Source organism: Podarcis muralis, chromosome 8 (genome assembly GCF_964188315.1).
Source record: "Podarcis muralis chromosome 8, rPodMur119.hap1.1, whole genome shotgun sequence".
Lineage (NCBI taxonomy): Eukaryota > Metazoa > Chordata > Lepidosauria > Squamata > Lacertidae > Podarcis > Podarcis muralis.
The window spans coordinates 23192806-23214208 of record NC_135662.1 but is presented as its reverse complement, the minus strand read 5'-3'; the positions used below and the strand labels follow the sequence as shown (position 1 = coordinate 23214208).

General features: G+C 42.9%; 1 protein-coding gene across 3 annotated transcripts in view; it reads right to left on the bottom strand.

Moving 5' to 3' along the window:
- Positions 1–18805, bottom strand: part of PABPC1 (poly(A) binding protein cytoplasmic 1) — a 37981-nt gene extending 19176 nt beyond the window's left edge. The window contains exons 1-15 of one of the 3 annotated variants that reach the window (XM_028736375.2): positions 18067–18805; positions 14147–14340; positions 13934–14049; positions 13306–13436; positions 12169–12263; positions 11111–11248; positions 10785–10880; positions 9876–10148; positions 9512–9602; positions 9287–9397; positions 8950–9104; positions 8637–8721; positions 7676–7806; positions 7473–7566; positions 6457–6887 (exon numbers count right to left, since the gene is read on the bottom strand). In XM_028736375.2, the coding sequence (XP_028592208.1) occupies positions 7474–7566; positions 7676–7806; positions 8637–8721; positions 8950–9104; positions 9287–9397; positions 9512–9602; positions 9876–10148; positions 10785–10880; positions 11111–11248; positions 12169–12263; positions 13306–13436; positions 13934–14049; positions 14147–14340; positions 18067–18259 (1902 nt within the window). In that variant the 5' untranslated portion in view covers positions 18260–18805 and the 3' untranslated portion in view covers positions 6457–6887; position 7473. Of the gene's footprint in view, positions 1–6456; positions 6888–7472; positions 7567–7675; positions 7807–8636; positions 8722–8949; positions 9105–9286; positions 9398–9511; positions 9603–9875; positions 10149–10784; positions 10881–11110; positions 11249–12168; positions 12264–13296; positions 13437–13933; positions 14050–14146; positions 14341–18066 lie in introns of those variants that run through there. The other 2 variants (XM_028736374.2, XM_077932812.1) reach the window with 2 other exon arrangements.
- Between the last annotated feature and the right edge of the window lie 2598 nt (positions 18806–21403).

The window sequence follows — 21403 nt, the reverse complement described above, 5'->3', positions numbered from 1 at the left end:
GTAAATTAAGGCTAGACTAGAAGGTGCTTGTGGTCCCTTTCCAATGCTACGATCCCTTCCCATTCTATGATTCTATATGAGAAATATGCATAATTTGTTTTGGTTTTTGAATGAAACCTTCTTGGTGCAGAATTTCAGGTAGATTTTGTTACTCTTGTCTTTTTGCTGCAGTGTACCACTGTAACAGAGTTAGAGTGTGTTGTTCTCTAATTACAATGACATCCTTCAGACTGATGCAGCTCTCTATTTTTGAACAGAGTTCTTAAATTATCATTGTTCAGCCGGTTTAATTTGAGTTGGCTACATTTGCTCATCCCTTTAGTACATGGAAGAAATGCCCAGCAGGTTGTAAAATGAGACCGATAGATTAATGCTAGTTTATTTTCAGCGCAGCTTTCAATTATCTGAAACCATTTCACAATTTGTGGAGTGGGCAAGGAGGTGGGAAACAGAACCTCTCACTGCCTCCGAGTGTGTAGACAAAGGGCTGTTTTACAAAGAACAAGGATTAATCCAGAATATCTGGGATTAGGGAGAAGAGCTTCCAAATTATGCATGTAGTTGTGGGCTGGTGTGCCCAATGGCAGTGTTAGGGCAGAAAGTTGGAAGACCAACAGTGGGTGGAGCCAGAGCCAATGACAAGCAGACCCCCCCCATTGGTTGTAAGTAAGATGGCAGGCTGGCTGAATCCAGACTGAGGTTGGTGGGGCAGTGCCCCACTTGCCCCCAGTGGACCGGCCTCCACTATATGCAAATGAAACTTCCAGGTATAGTTTAACTCTAGCATATCTCTTAAAAATTATGCACCGCGGTCAAAGGACTGGACGACTAGTAAAGCAAGCATAATTGGTGTAAGTGCACATACTAGTAAGTGGGTCAAGCTCTCTTCCAGCTGGGCTAATACGAGCCTTAGAAAAATCTATTTATTTAAAGATGTATCCCACTAAAAAAGGTTCCCAAAGTGGCTTACAGATATATATTTTTAAAAAGAGCCTACCTTCAGGGCTACAGTGTTAGATGGCAAAGGAAAATGGATTGGGAGGAAGGAGGAAATAAGCAAATTCAGGCACAAGTTTTTACTTAGGAATGAAATGTACGTTAGTAAGACACGAGACAGAAGAGAACCGCTGAGCAAGCAGGATAACACCCAGAAAAGAAAATGCTGACTGTTACACACAAACAGCAGTGAGGGGAGCTGCAGCAGATTTTTCACAAGCTCTGTGTAAAAAACAAGACATTCATAGACAAGGAGAAAACCTTAATGCAAGGTTGTCTTGATTTGATATTGTGAATGCGAGAACACAAATGTTCCGTTTGTTGGTGTTTGCTGTTGTAACAGAAAACAATAAAAAATATTTTTTAAAATGAAGGTGAGGCTGATACATCAACATAACTCTGTAACGTGGGCATACTGCCTTGCCATACTAGGTACCAAACCAGAGGAAAGGACAGGGATAGATGGAGGAACCCCTGTTATATGCAACAAATCTCTATTTTAAAAGACCTGCCCCCGAGCAGCATGGACTCACATGCTGCCAGGTTTGCAGATGGCTGATGTAAGGTTACATGTTCTCTCGCTTCCTTGAGTAGGAGTTTAGTAAGAAGGGGGTTGTGCATGGAGAATTGCATGTCCTTGCACGGACTTCTGAACCCAGTTTCTCCCTCGTGCAAAAGATTCTTTAAAGTAGAAAGGGCAACACCACCTTGAATGGTGAAGGACTTGAGAGTTGAATCAGAAGCCTCACTGAATGCACAGCAACTGAAGATGCATCTTGTTAGTTACAGCATGGTGCTGATAATGCAAAGGTTGAGAGTTCGATCCCTGTATGGGGCAGCTGCATATTCCTGCCTTGCAGGGGGCTGGACTAGATGATCCTCAGGGTCCCTTCCAACTCTAAAATTCTATGTTTCTATCATTCATCTTAATGTGCATTCATTGCTTTTGCAATGCGATGTGCCAATAAACAGCATCTACACTGGGGTGCAAGCCAAGAACCCATATACTGTATGTGACTGCAGAGATAATGGGACATGAATAGGACATATTTTTTTTAAAGCCGCAAAGCAAATTATGGTTTGCTGGACCTCCAAGTAGAATTCAAAACTACTGTATTATCTTAAAAAATGTGTCTTAGTTCTTCAAACATCCCCCTCTGTTGTCCCCCCCTCTCCTGTCAGCCTTAAACTTAAAACCTTAAGAAAATTTCCCCACCTTTACATTGTAAGTCCATCCTCTCCTGTTTCAAAATCCTAACTAAGGTATAATTGGAGAAAGAAGTATTTCTGAAGAGAAACACTGTTAGTCACTTCTGTTTATTAGCAGGATTTATATACTGGATTTAAAGCACTCTGGGTTGGATCCAGAGGAGCCTTTCTATATGTCAGTGTCTTTGAATCACAGAGGGACTTATTTTTAAAAAATATATTTTTTTTTAAATTGTTGTATGACAAAAGGGAAACTAAGGCTGTGTATACACACATTTCCCTCAATGAATTCTGGGCGTCTTAGTTTACGCCTCACAGAATTGCAAGTTCCCTGCAAACGACAATGATCAGAATTTTTAGAGGCAAAAAATGCACCTTAAATATAGTGTGTGCACAGCCTAAATCCAAAATATATTATTGCATTTCTGAAAATCATGTGCAAGGGGAAGCATGAGAGCTGCCAGAGCTTTGCCTATTCCAACATTGCATGAACTGTTCTACTATTGCTTACACAAGCATTTGTAGAATACTATCGCTGGCTATTTTCCTTATACTCCATTCATTGGATCGAGCAATCTGCCCTGCAAATTATGCACGGCTCCCAGCCAGCCCAAGGGCCAAGTCTTGGCACATTTTCTGATCTGAACTCCCTGCCAAACCATATCCATTGGCCTCAAAGTCTGATTTCTACTTGCAACAAGCAAGGCTACATAATTCTTTCTCAGCTCAGCATTCTCACACCTTGGTGATGGAAGAAAACAAAGGAGAAATGAAAACCACAGATACCATTGCATAGTGCAAACCGCCCATGCCATACAATAGTGCAAGAATATGAAATGAGCTCAGCTCAGACAGATTCAAAATTGAGCAAGGGTTTCCATGTGTAGGTAGATCTTGTCAAGGATCTTTCTGACAGCTTGGGATAGTTCTGCGCTATAAATTAAAAAGCACATCTCAAGTGTAGAAGCATACAGGTGACAAAGCAGCAGTTATTTTTTTAAAATCCCAAATATACCTATATGGAAATTTCTGGGATAGCACCACCCAGTGGCAGATAGACTCTCGTACAAGGCGCTGCGTGCCAACCCTGGGACCTTCAAATTTGCACTACATTGTGTTTGTTCATGTGACTAATTCCAAGGAATTATTCTGAAGGATTGATCAGCACCCTTGTTCCTTGACATACAAATGACTTACAAGAATACTCCTGTGAGTCAGCTACTCTTAAGCTAGGAAACAATCTCATATCCATGGTTTACCCGAGCCCTGCAAACTGATCTAGAAAACACTGAATGTTCACCAGAAAAGCAGCCTTATTTGCAGGGCACTGGGAAGTGGGGTGGGTACAGACCCAGAGAGGCATTCGCCTCTAACTGGGACTGGCTTTTACAGCAGCACAAGCCAAAAACCCAGGGTTTAACTGCAACCATTCTACTCCCTACAGTTCTCTAACGGTAGCCTGTGCCCAAATGGAATCCTGATCCTGAGCTTGCTCTAAACAGTAATTGTACTCATTCAGATGTCAATATATACACAGGGGGGAAAGACGCAGGATAGAACCCTACAGCAAAATGGACCAAACTTGAAGTTATAAGGTACATGTTCTAACAGGTTGTATAGAAGATAAAGTGTTGCAAAAACTTTTTTCTTCTTTGGTGATCACTCATCACTACAGGACGAATGGTATATTACAGTACAATGGAACCTCAGATAATCCTTTCCCTTACAGTTGATTTTAATCTCGAAGGTCATTTTGAGATGCTCCCCCTCTCCAGTTCAAAATCTATATATTTTATGTGCACGTACCTGGGAGTTAAGTTCATTTGAACTCAATAGGGATTGCTTCCTAACAAACGTGGTCTGCATTGATGGCATTGTTAGCCATTGTTGAAGGATAAAATGTCCATGCCTACTGTCTAGAATTCTAAGAGCATGCACTTATCCTGTGTATTTTAATTATGGACATTTATACTGTAATGTTTGTGTAAATGGTTTTTATCCCTGTAAACACTTGGAAGTCCATTTTAGGTTTCAGTGTTATATATTTTCTTCTCAATCTGCTAACTACATACTGTGCTGCTGAAATGAGCAGCCCTATTGTATTTGATCATTCCTCACCACGCCCAACACACATGCTTCAGCCGTCACTGGGCTCTTTTTTTGGCAGGGTCCCCTATTAATCTGCAAGCCTTGGGGCCTCCCTCTCAAACCTACTGATATCTCCCTCTTAGGCATGGATGGTGTCACACTGGCTATTTCAGCAATGGAACTCGCTCCTGAACCTTGAAAATTGAGGTGGTGGGTCAGAAAAACCATCCTGGCATGTGGTAGCAACTAAAGTAATGTCTGTAGAGGTCAGTCATGTGCAGGACTGCACTTTTATGTCAAGGAGCCAAATGAATCCTGTCTCTCTCCCCCCCCCTTGGAAATCCTTTGTGTCACACTCCTTCAGGAACAGCACATAATAGGGTCACCAAACATCACTCCTTCCTCATCCTGTTATCAGGGTTGGGTTTTTTAAAACGACTAACAGATAAGCACTAGTTTCAGATATCAAAATATATCATCTGCACCAATGAACTTTCCTGTAAGCGCCTCCCCTTTCTTGTTCAATAGGTACTCTCACCTCCAACACACTCAACCCCAGCCTTGCAGAATAAGGTACAGTAAGCCCCCAAGTTATGCGAGGGTTATGTTGCAGGGATCACACCTAAAGCCAAAATTGCACATGGTCAAAATACGCTGGCAGTCCCACCCGCCATTGGAACAAAGGTTCCCCCCCCCCACACCCTTTTTATTTTTGGGACAAGCGCATAAAGCTGAATGTGTGCAAGTTACAGGCTTATTGTATTACACTTGCTCTCAGGTCCAGCTGTCCAACATCCGCAACTTGTCTGAAACTCAATCAGAGATCCTTTCTTGGAGAGACTCATTTTCTTTTCCTTGTTGTGCTCATTCATTCCTGTTTTCTCACCTCAAAATCTCAGATCTCCCTAACCTCATTACTTTCAACCATTGCCCCAAAGCCTTTGATTTTCAGCTAAAAACTTTCCCCAAAGCCCACTAACCAGACCTTTCTTATTTTACAAGAGTTGGGTTGCAACTCAGCTTGCATTGTAGAGATATACCTGCAAGCGAAGGGCAGAGAAACCTCCAAGCTTCCTAGCAGTGATTCAGAATTGCCAGCATTTAAACTCCATATGCCAGGCACGGCCAAACTTGGCCCTCCAGCTGCTTTGGGACTACAACTGGACCAGTGGTCAGGGATGATGGGAACTGTAGTCCCCTGGAGGGCCATGTTTGGCCATGCCTGCCATATATGCCAACACCTTACTCCGCAAACTCTTAATTCTTTTTAAAAGCAACCAGTTCTTATCAGCATCCATTTTTCTCTTGCAATACCACTTTCTGCCCTTCAGCCAAACCTCCTTCCACCCCATTCAATTCCACTCCCTTTCCCTGACCACATTGTTTTTTCTCATGTGTTCCTAGGAATGTTTCTAACAATTACTTGTATTGGTTTTAACTCTGCTAAGATCAGACTATATTTAGTGTGCTGCTTTATTGCTTAATATTTTTTAGTAAATGTGCTACTTCCCTTTTGAGACAATAAGCTTAATTCCCTTCTAATTTCTGCTGCCTGTTAATTTTATAGGTGATGAACACTGGAGTGTGTCGTTCTCTATCAAAAGATCCCTAGAACTGAGTGTCAGGATTGCATGTGGGTCCTGAAGCATACATGTAAACTGCATACCTAATAGTAATATATGACAGCTGGACCATGTTGATTTGCAACAAAACGCAAGCACGGTTCTATTCACTCCATTACTGATTGTTAACATATCTTGTCCGCCTACTCCCCAAATCTACTCTGCTCCTTTTTGTTGGGCCTTTGAATGTACCATTAAAATTATGTATTTTGATTTCCAAGCTTAATCCAAGCCTATTCATATTTAATTAACTTCATTTTGCCCCCAGCTCAACAGAAAGATACATAAAAACACATTATTTCTATTTAAATTTCACTACAATAAAAAAACTTTGCATATTTAGCTCTAGAAAATGCTGCCAAGAATTTTAAGCTACAAGAGATGAATCCAGTTGTTCATCCATTTTAGTTCTTACAGATACCCCATTAACAGGTGGCTCAATGTAGGTTAATCTCATCCACAACTGAATTTGCTGTGTATCTACATCCAAACTCTATTGTTGACATCTCATTAGAAGTGTAGAAATAAAATCGCAATTAGATCAGTGTTTAAGGAATTTTTATTAAAGCAAGAATCTTATAATCCAAATTATGGTTCTTTGCTCAGCTATCAATTCCTACTGTTAACTACAACAGTAGTGATATTCTGAGCGTTTTCCACAGTAAATTACAAAATTAAAGAAAGGAATGCTTTAAATTTTTGTACTGTGCTGAAAATTCTTTTCCTGGGTTTATAAAACATTAATTTGTTTTTTTAACTTTTGCTATTTTTTTGTATTTTAAATCAATAGGTAATCTAGGACCAACAGTTTTGCTAGTCCTGGCATTTGTTGTGTACATAAGCTTCAAAGTTTCCTTTCCTTTTTTTATTTATTTTATATTTTGCAATGTTTTTCTCAATATTTAGTAGTTTTTCCATGTTTAGATATTTTTCTTCGGTGAAGCGAAATTATAATGCGTAGTCCCGGATCTTCTGTAACCAAAAGAATTAAAATATTAATACTGAAATATATTTCCTTTAGACAGATTTGTATTATGTTAAATATTACTAAAACCAAACAGCATACTCTGACCAGGATCAGGTGTAATATGGTACATGCCATGAGCTTGCTTAATCTTTTTATCAAGAGGGAACTGATAAAACTGTGTCAGCCCACAGACATCATGCATTAGAAGTGCATTTTTGCACCAAAGTTACTTGGACAAAGATATGAGAAATAACGGAAATAAATTCCTTTACTTATTTTTTGCATGCTAGGTAACTTCCACAGTCCTGATTTTTTGTACAGTATGGTGTGAAGTGTCACCAGGATAATTGCCAAAATGTCATACTCGAGGCCCGCTGAAATCAACAGACTTAAGGTTCATGGATTTTAGTGGTTTACACTCGGTATGGATATCACCCAACCTATAGTCAATAACGCTGCACAAGGGCAAAAATTCAGCTAACATATTTTCCATTTGCTAAGTTACCAGTTCCCTACGACTGTCACAGATGATTTCACACACACAGGTGCATCTATACCTGCATTTGAAGCCATTTCTCCAGAATACTTACATTAGACACTTGGAACACCCGCTGGATTGTTAACTGCTTTTTGAGCAGCTTCCTTAGCTTGGTGGGCTTGCAGTACGGCTACAGCTTCATCAACCTAGTTAAGATAAAAACAATGTTATTAACATTTCTGTAAAGGCAAGCTTGTTTACAAGATAAGCTGCACTTAAAGGAAAAAAATACCGTTGACAAAAGAATCTACCTACCTTCGAACGAAGAGATTCAGGAGACTCAAGCATATGGAGGAGTTCAGAATTGTCAATCTCTAACAACATACCAGTGATTTTACCCGCCAGAGTAGGGTGCATGGCGTGAATAAGAGGGAAAAGACGTTCTCCTAGAAAACAGTTGACAAGTTTGCAAGGTTTATATTTGCCTCTCAATACTATTCCAAATAGATTTCCTTTTAACATGCCTCAAAATGAATACTTTAGCCATCTACATATCAGTATTTTTTTACCCCTTTAGCAGAATGGCAGAAGTTTTTTTAAAAGAATAAACCCAACTAAGTTACTAGAACTGGAAAACTATAATAATTAGCCAAGCAGACATTTATGGTTAAAACACAGATCCTAACAGTAGATGCCCATTATCAACTCAACAATTTGTAAGGTTATGAAATCACATCCCTTTCTCCAATTATACCTTCTTCCACCCTAACACACTCAGGGAGTTCACTCACCCAGCTTCTAAACTCTTCAGATTTATTCTTTCTCCCACTCCCATACCCTCTTTTCTCTGCACAACTTCCCTTCAGAGTTAACTGGGCCCTCAGTAGTGGACCCACTTTTCCTAAGCAATCCCAGTGGGAGCCACATTTCTAAAAATCCTGGCCCTGCAGGGTTGGATCCAAAAGCACACTTACACTGGGATAAATACATAAGAAAAACAAAACTATAACCAAAGATGATTTCTGCTTGTGCAGAAGTGGAAAAATAAGAACTGCTGAACAGCCCACCTATCACTGTGTGTGCTACTGCACAACTATTTGGAGGAAGCAGCAGCAGCTACTTCCCCAGCCCTCGTGGGTCACTGGACTCAGCCCTAACTTTTTGGACTTCTCAGGAAGACATGCCAAATGGTGTTGCTGCTATCTGTCCTCCCCCATGCACGGACACCCCAACTCTTACCACATGAGCTCCACCTCTCCGCCAAATACGGACTTACCCAACATCTGCTTTTGTTCCTGTGGAGGGGCAGAAGCCAACATGGAAGCAGTCAAAGGTTCTTGACCTTGGACATGGACAGCAGGCTAGAATTTGAAAAGATTTAACAGGATTAAAATGGAGTACATCATTTGCGTAGTACGTTCCAAGTTTCATTCGCATGAATGTCACTCAGAAAAATTATTTCTAACCCCATACAAGTCCACCTAACCCTATTGTTTTCAATAGGCTTGGGCATGTCCATCTCTGCAAGTGCTCAGGTTATTAATATAACTGACACCATACAAAAAAGCTGCTGTAACTGTTACGCTTACCTGCTGCATAGCAACCTGAGGTTGTGTATTAAGGTGTTGCTGAGGATTGCGAACACCTGCCGCATACTTGTACTGAGGAACCGTGCGTACGGCTGGAGTAGCAGCAGCGGCAGCAGCAGCTGGACGTGGACCCATTGTCTGTGTTGATGTGTTTGCTGGAAAAAAAGATTGTTTTCAGGCCAAGCAGCATATTCTATTCAAACTGTTTCGGCAGACCTCCTTTCACAGTCTAGCTTAAGACACTCTTTTAAAAGCACATTACATTTCAATTTTCAGACAATTAATAGCATGCCAAATCAAGCCAGTATACTTAAATTAACTGATCTGCAGAACTCACCAACACGCTGTGTTGACATTACTCGTGGAACCTGTGATGAAGCTGGCCTCATGGTACTGAATGGTGGTCTGGGAGCTGCTGGGCGGATGGCACTTGGCATGTTCTGGAAAGCTGCATTTGAAATTAATTCACGGTAAGTATGCATTTCTGAACCAACACAAATCAAGCTTTGGTCAAATCCAAACCTCCCCCCCCCCCCATCCCTAAGAAAAGCAAGTCACTTACGATGAGGTCTGGCACCCTGAGTAGTCCAGCGAGGACTTTGTCTGAGCTGAGCAATTTGGCTAGTAGGATAGTATGCAGCACGGTTTTGCATCTGTCAAAAAATAATAATGTATTTGTTTCATTCGTCAGCTTCAGTGCTTTGCTGTACCAGAAAAAAATGCTTTAGGAAATTAACAGTTATTCCATTCAAATTAAAATGCCTCATTGTTCTTTATTATAGAAGAAGAATCTGGGCTTTTTAAATCTTTACACTCAAAGCTCATTTAATACACACCATGTGTCTAGTAAGTCCACTGCAACCGTATGCGTTTGTACTCAGTAAATATAAGAGTAAATGTAATAGGGAACACAGTGTAAGTCATACCTGTGGAATAGCTGCCATGACATAACCTGAAGGAGGCGCTGGCTGGTACGGGTTGATGACTGGATTCGGCACTGCTCTCACACTTGCCATTCTCTGCATGTACTGGTTGGTGAGGTGAGCTTGGCGTTCTTCTTTACGTTGGGCTAAGGCTACATAAAGTGGTTTGGTGGCCACAATTCTACCATTCATTTCTGTGACTGCTTTGGTTGCTTCTTCTGGTGAAGAAAAGCAGACAAACCCAAATCCTTTACTGCGGCCCCCTTCCATCATAACCTGTAAAAATAAAATAAAAATGCAACCGTAAAAATGCAACGTAGAGAACACTGAACAATGTTATTTCATTATATTTTATTGCAGCTTGTGACTGAACATAATCTAACTAATTAATCATGTGTTAGGTTTCTTTTTGCTGCCAGAAGCATACCTAGGAATTTTCATTCAGGCGATGCCTCTCTCAGCAGAATTAAGGAAACTTTTGCAGATTCCCCCATCCCCCTCAAAATCCCCCGCTTTGGAGGGTTAAAGTGTAGGATATGGTGCTGAGAGAGGAGGGAAGAATCAACAAAACTCACTTTCCACTTTTCCACAGTGGAATAATCAAAAGCCTCCTGTAGACAGAATGTGCCTTTTTGTTCACAACAGTGAAACCTGGCTCTACATTCATTTCTCTGAAGTTTTAAAATAAATGCCGATCAACAGCTTTTGAAAGTCTAACAGCGTAGCTTTTGTTCTGCTGCAGACAAATCTGTATGTATATATAGAATTTATTGTAGTCTACTGTATTGCATCTACTTTCAAGTAGTTTGTAATGTACAAGTGAGCTTGTAATTTTAAAGTACCACTAAAAACAATTCTTGATAGTTGCTCTCCCTACAAGTCACTCTAAAAGCCGATTAAAATGCCATTTACCTTTGCACTAGTGATGGTGCCAAATGGTGAAAATTCTTTGCGTAGGCGCTCATCATCAATTCCATCATCGAGGTTTTTCACATAAAGGTTTACACCCTGAAATATTGAGTAGGTGAAGTGATCAGTATGCAGAACATATAACCCAGTGAAAATAATTTTATTTTTTTTGTATTTATTTAATTTGTATACCACTCCTCACCTGTAGATTTCAGGGCAGTTCACAACATAAAATAGCATATAAAAACCACAAAATGCTTAATAAAAACAAGAACCACCCCCCACACCAATAAACCTTTCCTTCCCCAAATATTCAGTTAACATCCTACCTGGTATCTGGTGATCCTGTCCTGCTTCATTTGTTCAAATTTGCGCTTCAGCTCTGTTTGTCTTTCTACTTTTTTCTGAGCTCGACCAACATATATTTGTTTTCCATTGAGTTCCTTTCCGTTCATCTCATCTACAGCCTTCACAAATAAAAAAAGGTACTTTAACTTGTTTGTCATAGTTGATTCCACATAGCATTAAGTCAGGTTCCCCAATCAAAAAGCTAGAGCAAGTAAAAAAAACAAGGAAACTAAAAACACACAAACTAGGTGGATGGAATGTACAGACTGAGGCAGTGTGCTTCTATTTTCCTAGCACATGAGAGGGAATAACACACTGTAAGAACACTATATGAAGAAGTAAACTTGGCAACAGATTTTACAGCAGGACTGGGGAGATGTTTTGGTCCAGTAGGCCAGATCTGCACCTCACTCACCCTGTGAGCCAACAGGTGGGCGGGACTATTTATCTATCATCTGATGTCATAATGCCCAAATTTGACCCAAATGAGTGAGTAGATTGGTCGGACCTGCTGATGCACATGGAGTTCCATCCAGCTTTTTGTTAGGTTCAGGGGAATCAGCAGGTTCCAGAGAACTCATTTGAGTTCCTGAACTAAGCAAGAGTGAACCCTTTATGCTGCAGTTGAAACAAAGGGAGTTCAGTCCTGCTTTCCAATCACTGGATCCAGCTCCGTCTCTACCTATCCTACACCTGACATCACATTTGACATCAGGTGTGGGGTAGATGGGCAGTTTGGGAAAGGTCTCTTCGATCAAATGAGGAAACTTGGCAAACCAAATTTAGTCCATGGGCCAAAGGCTCCCTTCGCTTGATTTAGAGGACAGATTAATATTCCTTGGATCACTATTAGACCTATTTTAGAAAACCTACTATCTATAAGAGAATCAATTAATATAAAGATATATAAAAATTAAAATTAGGCACCTTCTGTTTTAGATCAGGTTACACTAAATAAGAGTGTCCAAAACCATTCGTTTCAGTTAATTAGTGACCACTCACAACACTTGACAAATTCTTATAAAATGTATAGACTTACTTTCTGAGCATCCTCATGTCTTTCAAAACTGACAAAGCCAAAGCCTTTGGATTTCCCACTCTCATCAGTCATAACTTTCACACTTAAGGCAGGCCCTAAAAAGTACAAAAAAATTATTTTACATTTTCTTTATAATAATCTTAATATACCACATCATTAAAAGGTATCATGGCAGTGTATAATAAAAGCTTTAAATAATAAAATACAGCACAAATGACCAACGATTCAAATTAATTCTCTAAAAAGGCTTGTTTTCAGCAGACAACACTTTAACTTAGAATATTTATAAACTGACAACTGTAGCCAAGGCAACCCATTTGGGAGACTAATTTCCCAACTAGTTATAAATTAGTAGTCTGACAAATTACATGGCCATGCCAGACTCTGGTTGGCCTTGTTGATCTCATTTTATAATGAATGCCTTGATTTCTTGGACATACTACAATATTAACTCCTTGAAGAAAATTAACATTGCAATCATGGACTTAACATACTGTAATTTACAATTATTACTAACCCAACAGTAAACTTGCTTTTGGTATTGTGCTAGATTAAAGTACACACACTAGAGATTTTATTCTGCCCTGCATTAAATCACTTGGCTATTTTCAGTGTAGAAGAATGGAATGTTTTTTCTTGTTTTATTCAACTTACCAATTGTTAAGATGACAACAAACAAGCAGCTGTGTTATCACACATATTCCGCCTAATACTTCTGTTCTTGAGAGCAAACTATTGTTTTCGGCCTTATCAGAGCTTACATGTTACATTGCCAAGACCTTCAGATTTCCAAGGATCTGAAGCCAGTTTGGAACCTTGGTTTCAAATCCTTAAGTGGAAGCTCTGGTTGGTTCCAACGGCAATCAATAGTGCTGCCAACCTAACACATATAGGTTGAAATCAATGCAGGAATCTGCACTCCAGAAGGGCACAAACAAGTGGTTGCAGACTGTGTCTGTCTCATTTCCTGCCATCTACAGCTAAAAGGTTAATACCGTAATAGCCCGACTCCGTATAAAGCAGGTTATTATCAGGAGTTGGGGTAGGCAAGCTGCAGTTGGGTGCAAGCACTATGATCACACCAGGTCCTAAATCATTTTCAAATACATGGAAAGGAAATGACATTACCAAACTTGCCAAAGAGTTCCTTAAGTCTCTCATCATCCATGTCCTCTCCAAAATTCTTGATGTAAACATTAGTGAACTCCTTGGCACGAGCTCCAAGCTCTGCTTCACGTTCTTTACGAGATTTAAACCTTCCAACAAACCTAGTTAAAAAAGCAAGGTGAAAAGTTGCTTAAAGTTGACAAGATTCAGGGCATTATTTTCTTCCCATTAAGGAGGTACTTTATATAGTCAAAGCCTGGTGCTTACCCATACCCTGTGTCAGCTCCCGGCAAGCGAGCTGCTGCCATAGCACACTGCAATATTCCCCCGCTAAGGGAAACAGCAGAGTAAGCTACTCCCAGCCTCTCTATCTGTCATGGAAGACAGATTGTTCAGAATGGGGCAGCCATACTACTCTGCTGTGCTTCCCCAGCCAGAAAAAACATGGCAATGTGCTATGACTGCCCCCAATTGTGACATACTGTCGCTCTCACAGTTCCTGTGCAATGAATGAAATAATTCCCTCCCTTTTGTTTTCTGAACATATATTTCCAATTACTGAACCAACACTAGAAGCAAGAAACTATAATTGATAAAATCTCTCTTCTAAATCCATTTTGGCATTAAAAAAAATTTTTTTAAGCGTTAGGAAACTCACACTTTACGATCATTAAGCAGCATTCCATTCATTTTTTCAATAGCTCTTTCTGCAGCTTCTTGTGTCTCGAAGTGTACAAACCCATAGCCTTTGGATCCATTTTCATCACATACAACCTATGAAAATGATTAGGATACGTCAGATGACTGGAATGTAATTATGCTAATTTCAAGGCTGAATCACTGTTCTAGGTTCTTTTTCCTTTCAACTCACCTTACAAGAGAGGATATTTCCAAAAGCAGAAAATGTATCATACAAAGCTTTATTATCAATTGACTTATCCAAGTTTTTAATGAAGATGTTTCCGACACCACTCTTACGTAGAGATGGATCACGCTGAGACCACATGATACGCACTGGCTTGCCTTTAATGACATCGAAATTCATAGTATCTAAGGCTCTCTCAGCTGCAAAAGAAGTTAGAAAGTGTTAAATTATTTAAATCTTTAAGGCGACACAAATATCACACAGATATCACTAAGAAAATTAATTGTTAATGTCTTTGCACCCACTTACAATATACAGTACATTATCTTGGCTTCTGGATCACCACCAAAATCAAACACTGTTCTAATTTGTGATGTTCAGGAAAGGCAGTGCAATTCCAATGGATGGAGTAAAAATTGGACCCAGGGTAAGCATTCCAAGGAGAAGACAATGGGCAATATTCAGTAAAGCAGTTTTGCTAGTGCAAGGATTTTTGGTTGTACAATAGAACCTCTCTCCCGCAAGCTTTCACTTTTAAATGTATTTCAAACCAATGTGAATTTCAGCACTATTTTAGCACAGTCCCATACACACAGCCATCAAACCTCTTTTTCTATTCTTGTGCCTCTAGGCTTTCTGCAGTTCTGTTGCATGGTCCCAAAATGATGTTAGCAGAGAAATCCTCAACCCTCAAGTGTGTTACTTCTCCCAATCCCAAATGATACTGCACTTTTCAGAGTGGAAGCTCAACATTTCGACTTATCCATGAGAATGTTCCTGAGACAGAGTACTATGATGAAAAGCCAAAGAAAACAGAAATTCCCAGGTTCAAGCCCCAGCTATAACTGGGAATGGCCCCAGCGTGAGTTGCTGCTAGTCAATGTAGACAGCACCACCCTATGGTCCTATTCAGTATAATGCTACTTCCCAAGTCTGTTAATGGCATGAGGATTGCCAACAAGCAATAGGGTTATGTATCAGATGCATGCATTGACACCCCCCCCCAAACTCAGAAATTAACCTGGCAAGGAAGGGGCAAACTGTCACTTGAACAGGAAAACTATGTCTGGCTAGGCTCTATGAACCAAGTGGCACCTTTCTTCCCTACCCACCCATGTCCCTGCTCAGAGCAATGAAACAACTGGAGAAGACCCACCATTTCTCATACTCCCAAGCTGCTTTTCTGCCCAGCAGCTCATTCAAGCATTACCAGGAGCTTTGGGCAGCCTTAGGAACTGGCTGTGCTAAGATTTAAAGAGGAGCTATCTGTAGAAGTCCATGCTGTTACAACCTTTTCCCTGTATTTCCTGACCTTCCACAATTACTGCAAGCAGTTAAATCACAAATCCTATGTCATGATTCCAGGATATGATCCTGTAAATCAACTGTCTCTAGGTAAGCATCTGAATGGCAAACTACCCAAGCTATGAATTCAGTTAGCCAAGCAGTGCCACCTAATACCTGTGCAGATTGAAAAAGCTTGAGTGGAGACCCCCAGTTAAAAGTTGCATTTCTGCCTAAGAAGCTTATTGCTCTGTAGAGGCAGAATCTTCAACTCAGATAGCAAGCCCCAGCTAACAACCCACTAGAAAAAATAGCCAGTATCTGACAGTTGGCTATTCCTCTGGTGGAGAGAGGGATGCAAAGGTAATGGCTCTGCAAAGCTTTCTGTACACCTTAGGACACGGAGCCAGCCAAGGTTGTCATCTCTGTTTTGTACAAAGCAGCACTGAGACAACAGCTCTGCTTGCCTCTCTCTAGGCACAGATTGCACTGTGAGAACTGCCAGCTCAGCACAGCACTGCTGTAGCACAGCCCCTTTCTATGCCTACATCCCGTAATGAAGGGATAAGGAGCTAGAATTCAGCAAAGAGCAAAGCATGGGTGGCTATTCCTTGTGATCCTGTCTGCAACACTGCTTTAAGTGTGTAGTCACTATAAAAGTGTAAACCCCCCCCCACTGGAATGCTTATTCAAATTATTAGACAGTGTCCTATTCTTATTCCTTCTAGCATTTATATTGGAATAAAGTGACAATTGTTGAAGAGCTCTCCCCTCCAAAGGAGGTTTATTTTGCTTAAACAAGTTTTCTGTGAACTCAGAAATATTGGTCATTGAAAACATGCTTCTTCACGTCACTTGAAGAATTTACAAATGTCATTTTTTTTACTAGAGTCTACACAAAGAGAAAACATGCTGCTCCATCTCAGTAGAATACTTCCTACACTGAGTTTACTAGAACTCTGGTTGAATGGATCACCCAGAAGAAGAAAGGACAAATTATTTTGAAGCTGGTAGAAAAAAATAGCAAAATACTTTAGAGAAAAATACCTACAGGTAAGCTCACTCCTGGTCACAGTTTAGATGCATGTATGTGAATTGGCTTACTCTTGTCAAGTATGTAAACTTAGGACCAAAGTATGCACTCTCCCATTTTTCTCACTTAAAGAGCTCTAATGCAACTTGGCAATAGGCTGTCAAGACAGACACTATTTGGTGTAGGACCAATGTGTCCACAAAAAATTATCACAACCGTCTGACATTTAATAGAAACTAAACTGGTTCAAGTCATCAAAGGTATATTAAAAAAAAAAATCTTCTCTACGCATCACTGCAGGCCACCTGCTCTCAAAGTGTCAGCCTTAAGGTAAGACTAGCAGATGGGCTTTGGAAAGAGCGTCTTAAAGACCCCACTCCCTTCCCGTTTCTGGTGTCTTGACTGGGCAAATGCTCACCTTCCCCTCATCAACCAGCAATGGTCAACAATATTGGCCTCTTAAAACTCCGTTTGCCAGCAAGAGGGATAGGTGTTGCAACTTCCTGTCCCGTCTGTGGACAATCGACTCCCCCCCCCCCCCATACACCAATTTGATGGATTTTTCATCACATGCAAGGTTGATAAATTAGTACCCGCGACCAAAGGGCATCAAGTAGCCCAATTCAGAAACTTCTAATTAAGCGTGGCTTGCCCTAGTTTTATTTCGCGCGGGCACACGACCCACTTGCGCCCGTTCCTCCGTCGCCATTTAAGGCCCTAATTATCCAGGCATTTCCTTCAAGGCGCCTCTCATCTCGGACTTCCTCATTGAGCCGGCGGAAGCGAGGCGACAGGCCCGCCCTGGTCGCTGACTCCCCCCCCCCCACGCGCCAACTTAAGGGCCCTGCCTCGTGATCCGAGAAATTAGGGCCGGTTCCGAGATGCCGACCCAGGCCTTTTCGCGGAAGGAGGCCCCGTGGCAAAAAAGCAGGCCCAGCCGGTGACGAGGCCTCCTTTTCTCCCTCCCGCTCGGGTGCCGCGGGGGCTCCTCCCCGCCACGAGGCCTCTCTCCCGGCTCCTCCACAACGCGGTGGGGTCGAGCGGCGGCAAAAGCTGGCCTCACACGAGTGTTTCTCTCACCACCCCCCTCAGTTATTTCCCCCTCTGGACAGAAATTGTTCGAGGATTTCACGTGAAGGAGGGCGAGTCCTTGCGGGGTCGGGGAGAAGGGGGCTCTGAGAGAAAAGACTTAGTGGGAAGCGCCGCCGCGAGGCAGGCCCAGGACTCTCCGAGGGGCCGCCTTTAATCCGTAAAATGGATGCTCCGGGGATGACTCGCGTGGAGGAGGCGGGGAGAAGCGGAAGGGGAGGAATGCGCGGCGGCCCTCGTGGGGGTGCGAGAATATGGCTCCGGGAACAGGAAGCCGGAGGCCGGGAGGGCAGCCTCCCCCAAGCCCCCACCCCCAAGCCCGGGCAAATTCCGCCCGGAAAGTCCCTGGAAATGCCTCCCCGCACGTGTCCCCGTCCCACCCGCTCCTTCCCCATGTGCCCGCTCCTCGAAGTGTGGGGGGTAAAATAAGAGAAGGGAATCAATCGCCCGACCAGCTACGGCAGCTTCTCTGCCCTCCCCCCGTCCCGTCCCCCCCCCCCCGCTTCTCCCCATTCCTCACCGTCGGCGGGCTGCTGGAAGTTGACATAGGCGTAGCCCAGGGAGCGGCGGGTGATCATGTCCCTGCAGACGCGGATGGAGAGGATGGGCCCGGCGGGGCTGAACTTCTCGTAGAGCATGGCCTCGGTGACATCGGGGTGCAGGTCCCCCACGTAGAGCGAGGCCATCGGGTAGCTGGGGGCGCTGGGGTTCATGCTGGCGGGGGGACGGGGAGGGGGGGCGAGGAGGCAGGGCAGACTCGCGAGCGCCGAGGAGGCCGCGACGGGCCGCCGGGTTCGAAACTCAACGGCTCCGCGGAGGCGGTTGGCGACGGTTGGCGGGCCGCTCGAGCGCTCGTTGCTGCCGGCGGGAGGAGGAGGAGGAGCGGGTTGTTGCTGCTGCTGCTGCTCCTGGAAGCGGCGGCGGCGGCGGCTCTTCTTTTTCTTCTTCCTGCTGCTCTTGGTAGTGGCTTGGGCGGGTCTCCTCTCGGCTGCGCCGGGTCTGGGACTTCGCTTCGCTTCACCGGGTTATTTTATACCAAACCGGCCGGTTTCAGATAGGGGCGGGTGGTAGTCGAGGGGGGTTTTTTTTAATGGTTTTTTCGGGCTTTTAAGATTTTTTTTGGATTTTTAAAGGTTTTTTTTTCTTTTAGTAATAAATGGTGCGGCGGAGCTGGTGTGCCCGGGGAAGGCCGGAGCACACACACTACGCACAACAGCACCTTCAGCGGCCGGGGGACAAGGGGGAGGCCGCCGCCCCGGCCGCGCACTATATATAGAAGCCCCGCCCCCAGCCGCCTCTACCATACAGCTCGCCACGCACTGAAAGGGCTCGGCGCGCACGCGCCGCCACAAAAGGGAGAAAAAGGGAAGGAGGAAAGGGGCGGAGCAGAAGCGCGTGGCGGTTGCGTCTGACGCCATGGCTTACGAAAAGGTGCCCGGGGTTGGGCAATAGGTTGCGCATGAGCAGTTGGAAGGCGCACGAGAGAATAGGCGGCTAGATCGCAGGACTATTGTGGCGGTGGGGAGGGCAGCGGTAAGGAGGAAAGAAGGAGCGCATGCGCTGCTGGCTTCCTTGCGGTTAAAAAACAGGCCATTAACCTTTGTACAAGACGCATGCGCAAGGGGAGTGGCAGGCTATTACAGGTCTACGAATAGCAAGCGTTTTCGTAAAGAACGCTTCAGACGGGCGCATGACAGTCAGGTTTCATGAACGCATGCGCAGAGATGGGTGTGTGTGTTTTTTAACAGAAAAGAATTGTTTAGTTCAGTGTTTCCCAACCTTGGGCCTGTTGGTAGGGAGAGGGAAGAACTGGTGGTTGTTTACTGTGCTGCTGGTAAAAAAGTAAACTCAAGGAGGGGGGAATCTTACTCTCAACAGTTTAGACTCTGACATTGTTTCCACCATTAAAATGTAGATCATTTGTCCTTGTTGCTGTCATAGTTAAGCTTTTCAGCTAAGGTTGGCTACCAAAATGACTTTGCAGCAGTTAAAATTCAGAATGAAAGACTGTTCTGTTGAAAATACCATTTCTGGGATAGCCCTACCCCACAAAGGTGCACTCCTCCATTGTCTTCTGAGACAGACGGATGCCAGGATAGCGCAGTTGGTTAGAGTGTGCTGCTAATAGCACCAAGGTTGCAGGTTCAATCTCCATATGGGACAGGTGCACATTCCTGCTTGCAGGGGGTTAAACAGGGTAGGTCTGTGGTTGTTTCGGCCCCCCCACCTCCAATATCAGCTCCAAATCTTTCTGCCCTGAAGTAGGAAATTCTGTGTATCTGAAGTTTACCATCACCGACAGATGCTTGTGATGGGATCCTGACATGGCTGGATGAGACACTGGATGAACACCTGTTAATTCATTACATTTGTATCCCAAGAATTCAATATGGTACAGTAAACAGAGAGCTCCCATCTAGCTGCTGACCAAACCTTGATCTGTTTGGCTTCAGCATAATTCTACTTTCTTAAAATAGATGAGTTACCATCTATCTATCTATCTATCTATCTATCTATCTATTTCATATGCTGCCTATCTCCTATCGTGAAATTATAAACTAAACATATTAAAGCTAAAAGCACACCGATCAACATAAAAATTAAAAACACACACAAATAAGTTCTCTATTAAAACATCAAACACCTAAAACCATTTAAAAACAAACCAAAAAGGAAATATACATCACCCACACTCAGAATACTCTGCCACAATAGCCTGTTAGTGGCCCTAGGCGTGTCCTAAACAAAATAGTCATCAGCTAGTGAAAGAAAAACAGAGGGGGCCAGCCTAGCCTCTTGTGGAGAGGAGTTCCACAATCTGGGAGCAGTAGCCGAGAAGGCCCTTTCTCATATCCTTAACAAGTGTGCATGTGAAGGTGACTGGACCGAGAGAGAGTCTCGCCCAAAAAATCCCAGAGCCCAGGCAGGCTCATATAGGCAGATGCAAACTTTCAGATTTGCATGGCTCTTGTAAAGAGCAGTAGAATTCCTGCCCACCCTTGTAGCGCATGCTTATGGGCAAGGTGGAGGTTATCATTCCTTTGTGAATAAAGTAGGCATGCTGCTTCTGGTTTCGGGGTGCAAAAACAGGAGGTGATCGAACAGAAGCAGATCCCCCAAAGTAGAGGGAAGATTCTTGAGGTATGAGCATTTTTTACATGTCCCACCTCCCCCTTTACTTCCACCTTCAACAAGGAGCAGGCTGAGGGGCCTAAGCAAGTTTGCTGCCACAAAACATTTATTTAAATGCTTGTTTATTTTATTTTATTATTATTATTATTCGTCTGTACCTCACCTTTCTTCCCACAAAAGCCCAGGATAGCAAACACATAAACAATAAAACAATTTAAAACATCTGAAAACAATTCCGGTGTATATGCAGACTGAGAAAGAGCTCCACTGTCTAATATTTAATGGGAGGGAATTCCAATGGGTAGATGCCACAACACTAAAGGCCCAATTCCTTCATTGTTAAAATACCGTACATCTATTATGCTCTTTCTGCCCCAACAACAGAACCTGCAAGGCATCTTGGCAGAGTACACAAGCAGTAAATCCCATTTAGAATCATTGAGTTGGAAGGAACCTCAGAGGTCATTTATTCCAACCACCTACCAATGCAGGGCACCCACTATGCCAGTATTCGTGCTAGGTGACTGTCCAGCCTCTGTTTAAAAACCTTTAGTGAGAGTCAACCAGCCTTTCAAGACAGCCTGTTCGACTTGCAATTTCACTGTGAACTAGGAGTTATTTTGTTATTCCAGATGTATTAACACGAAAAGCCCAAAATTCACATCTGACTGGGATGAGGGACAAAGAAAGCAGTGCTAGGAACACCCTGCCTAAAAAAGTCCACC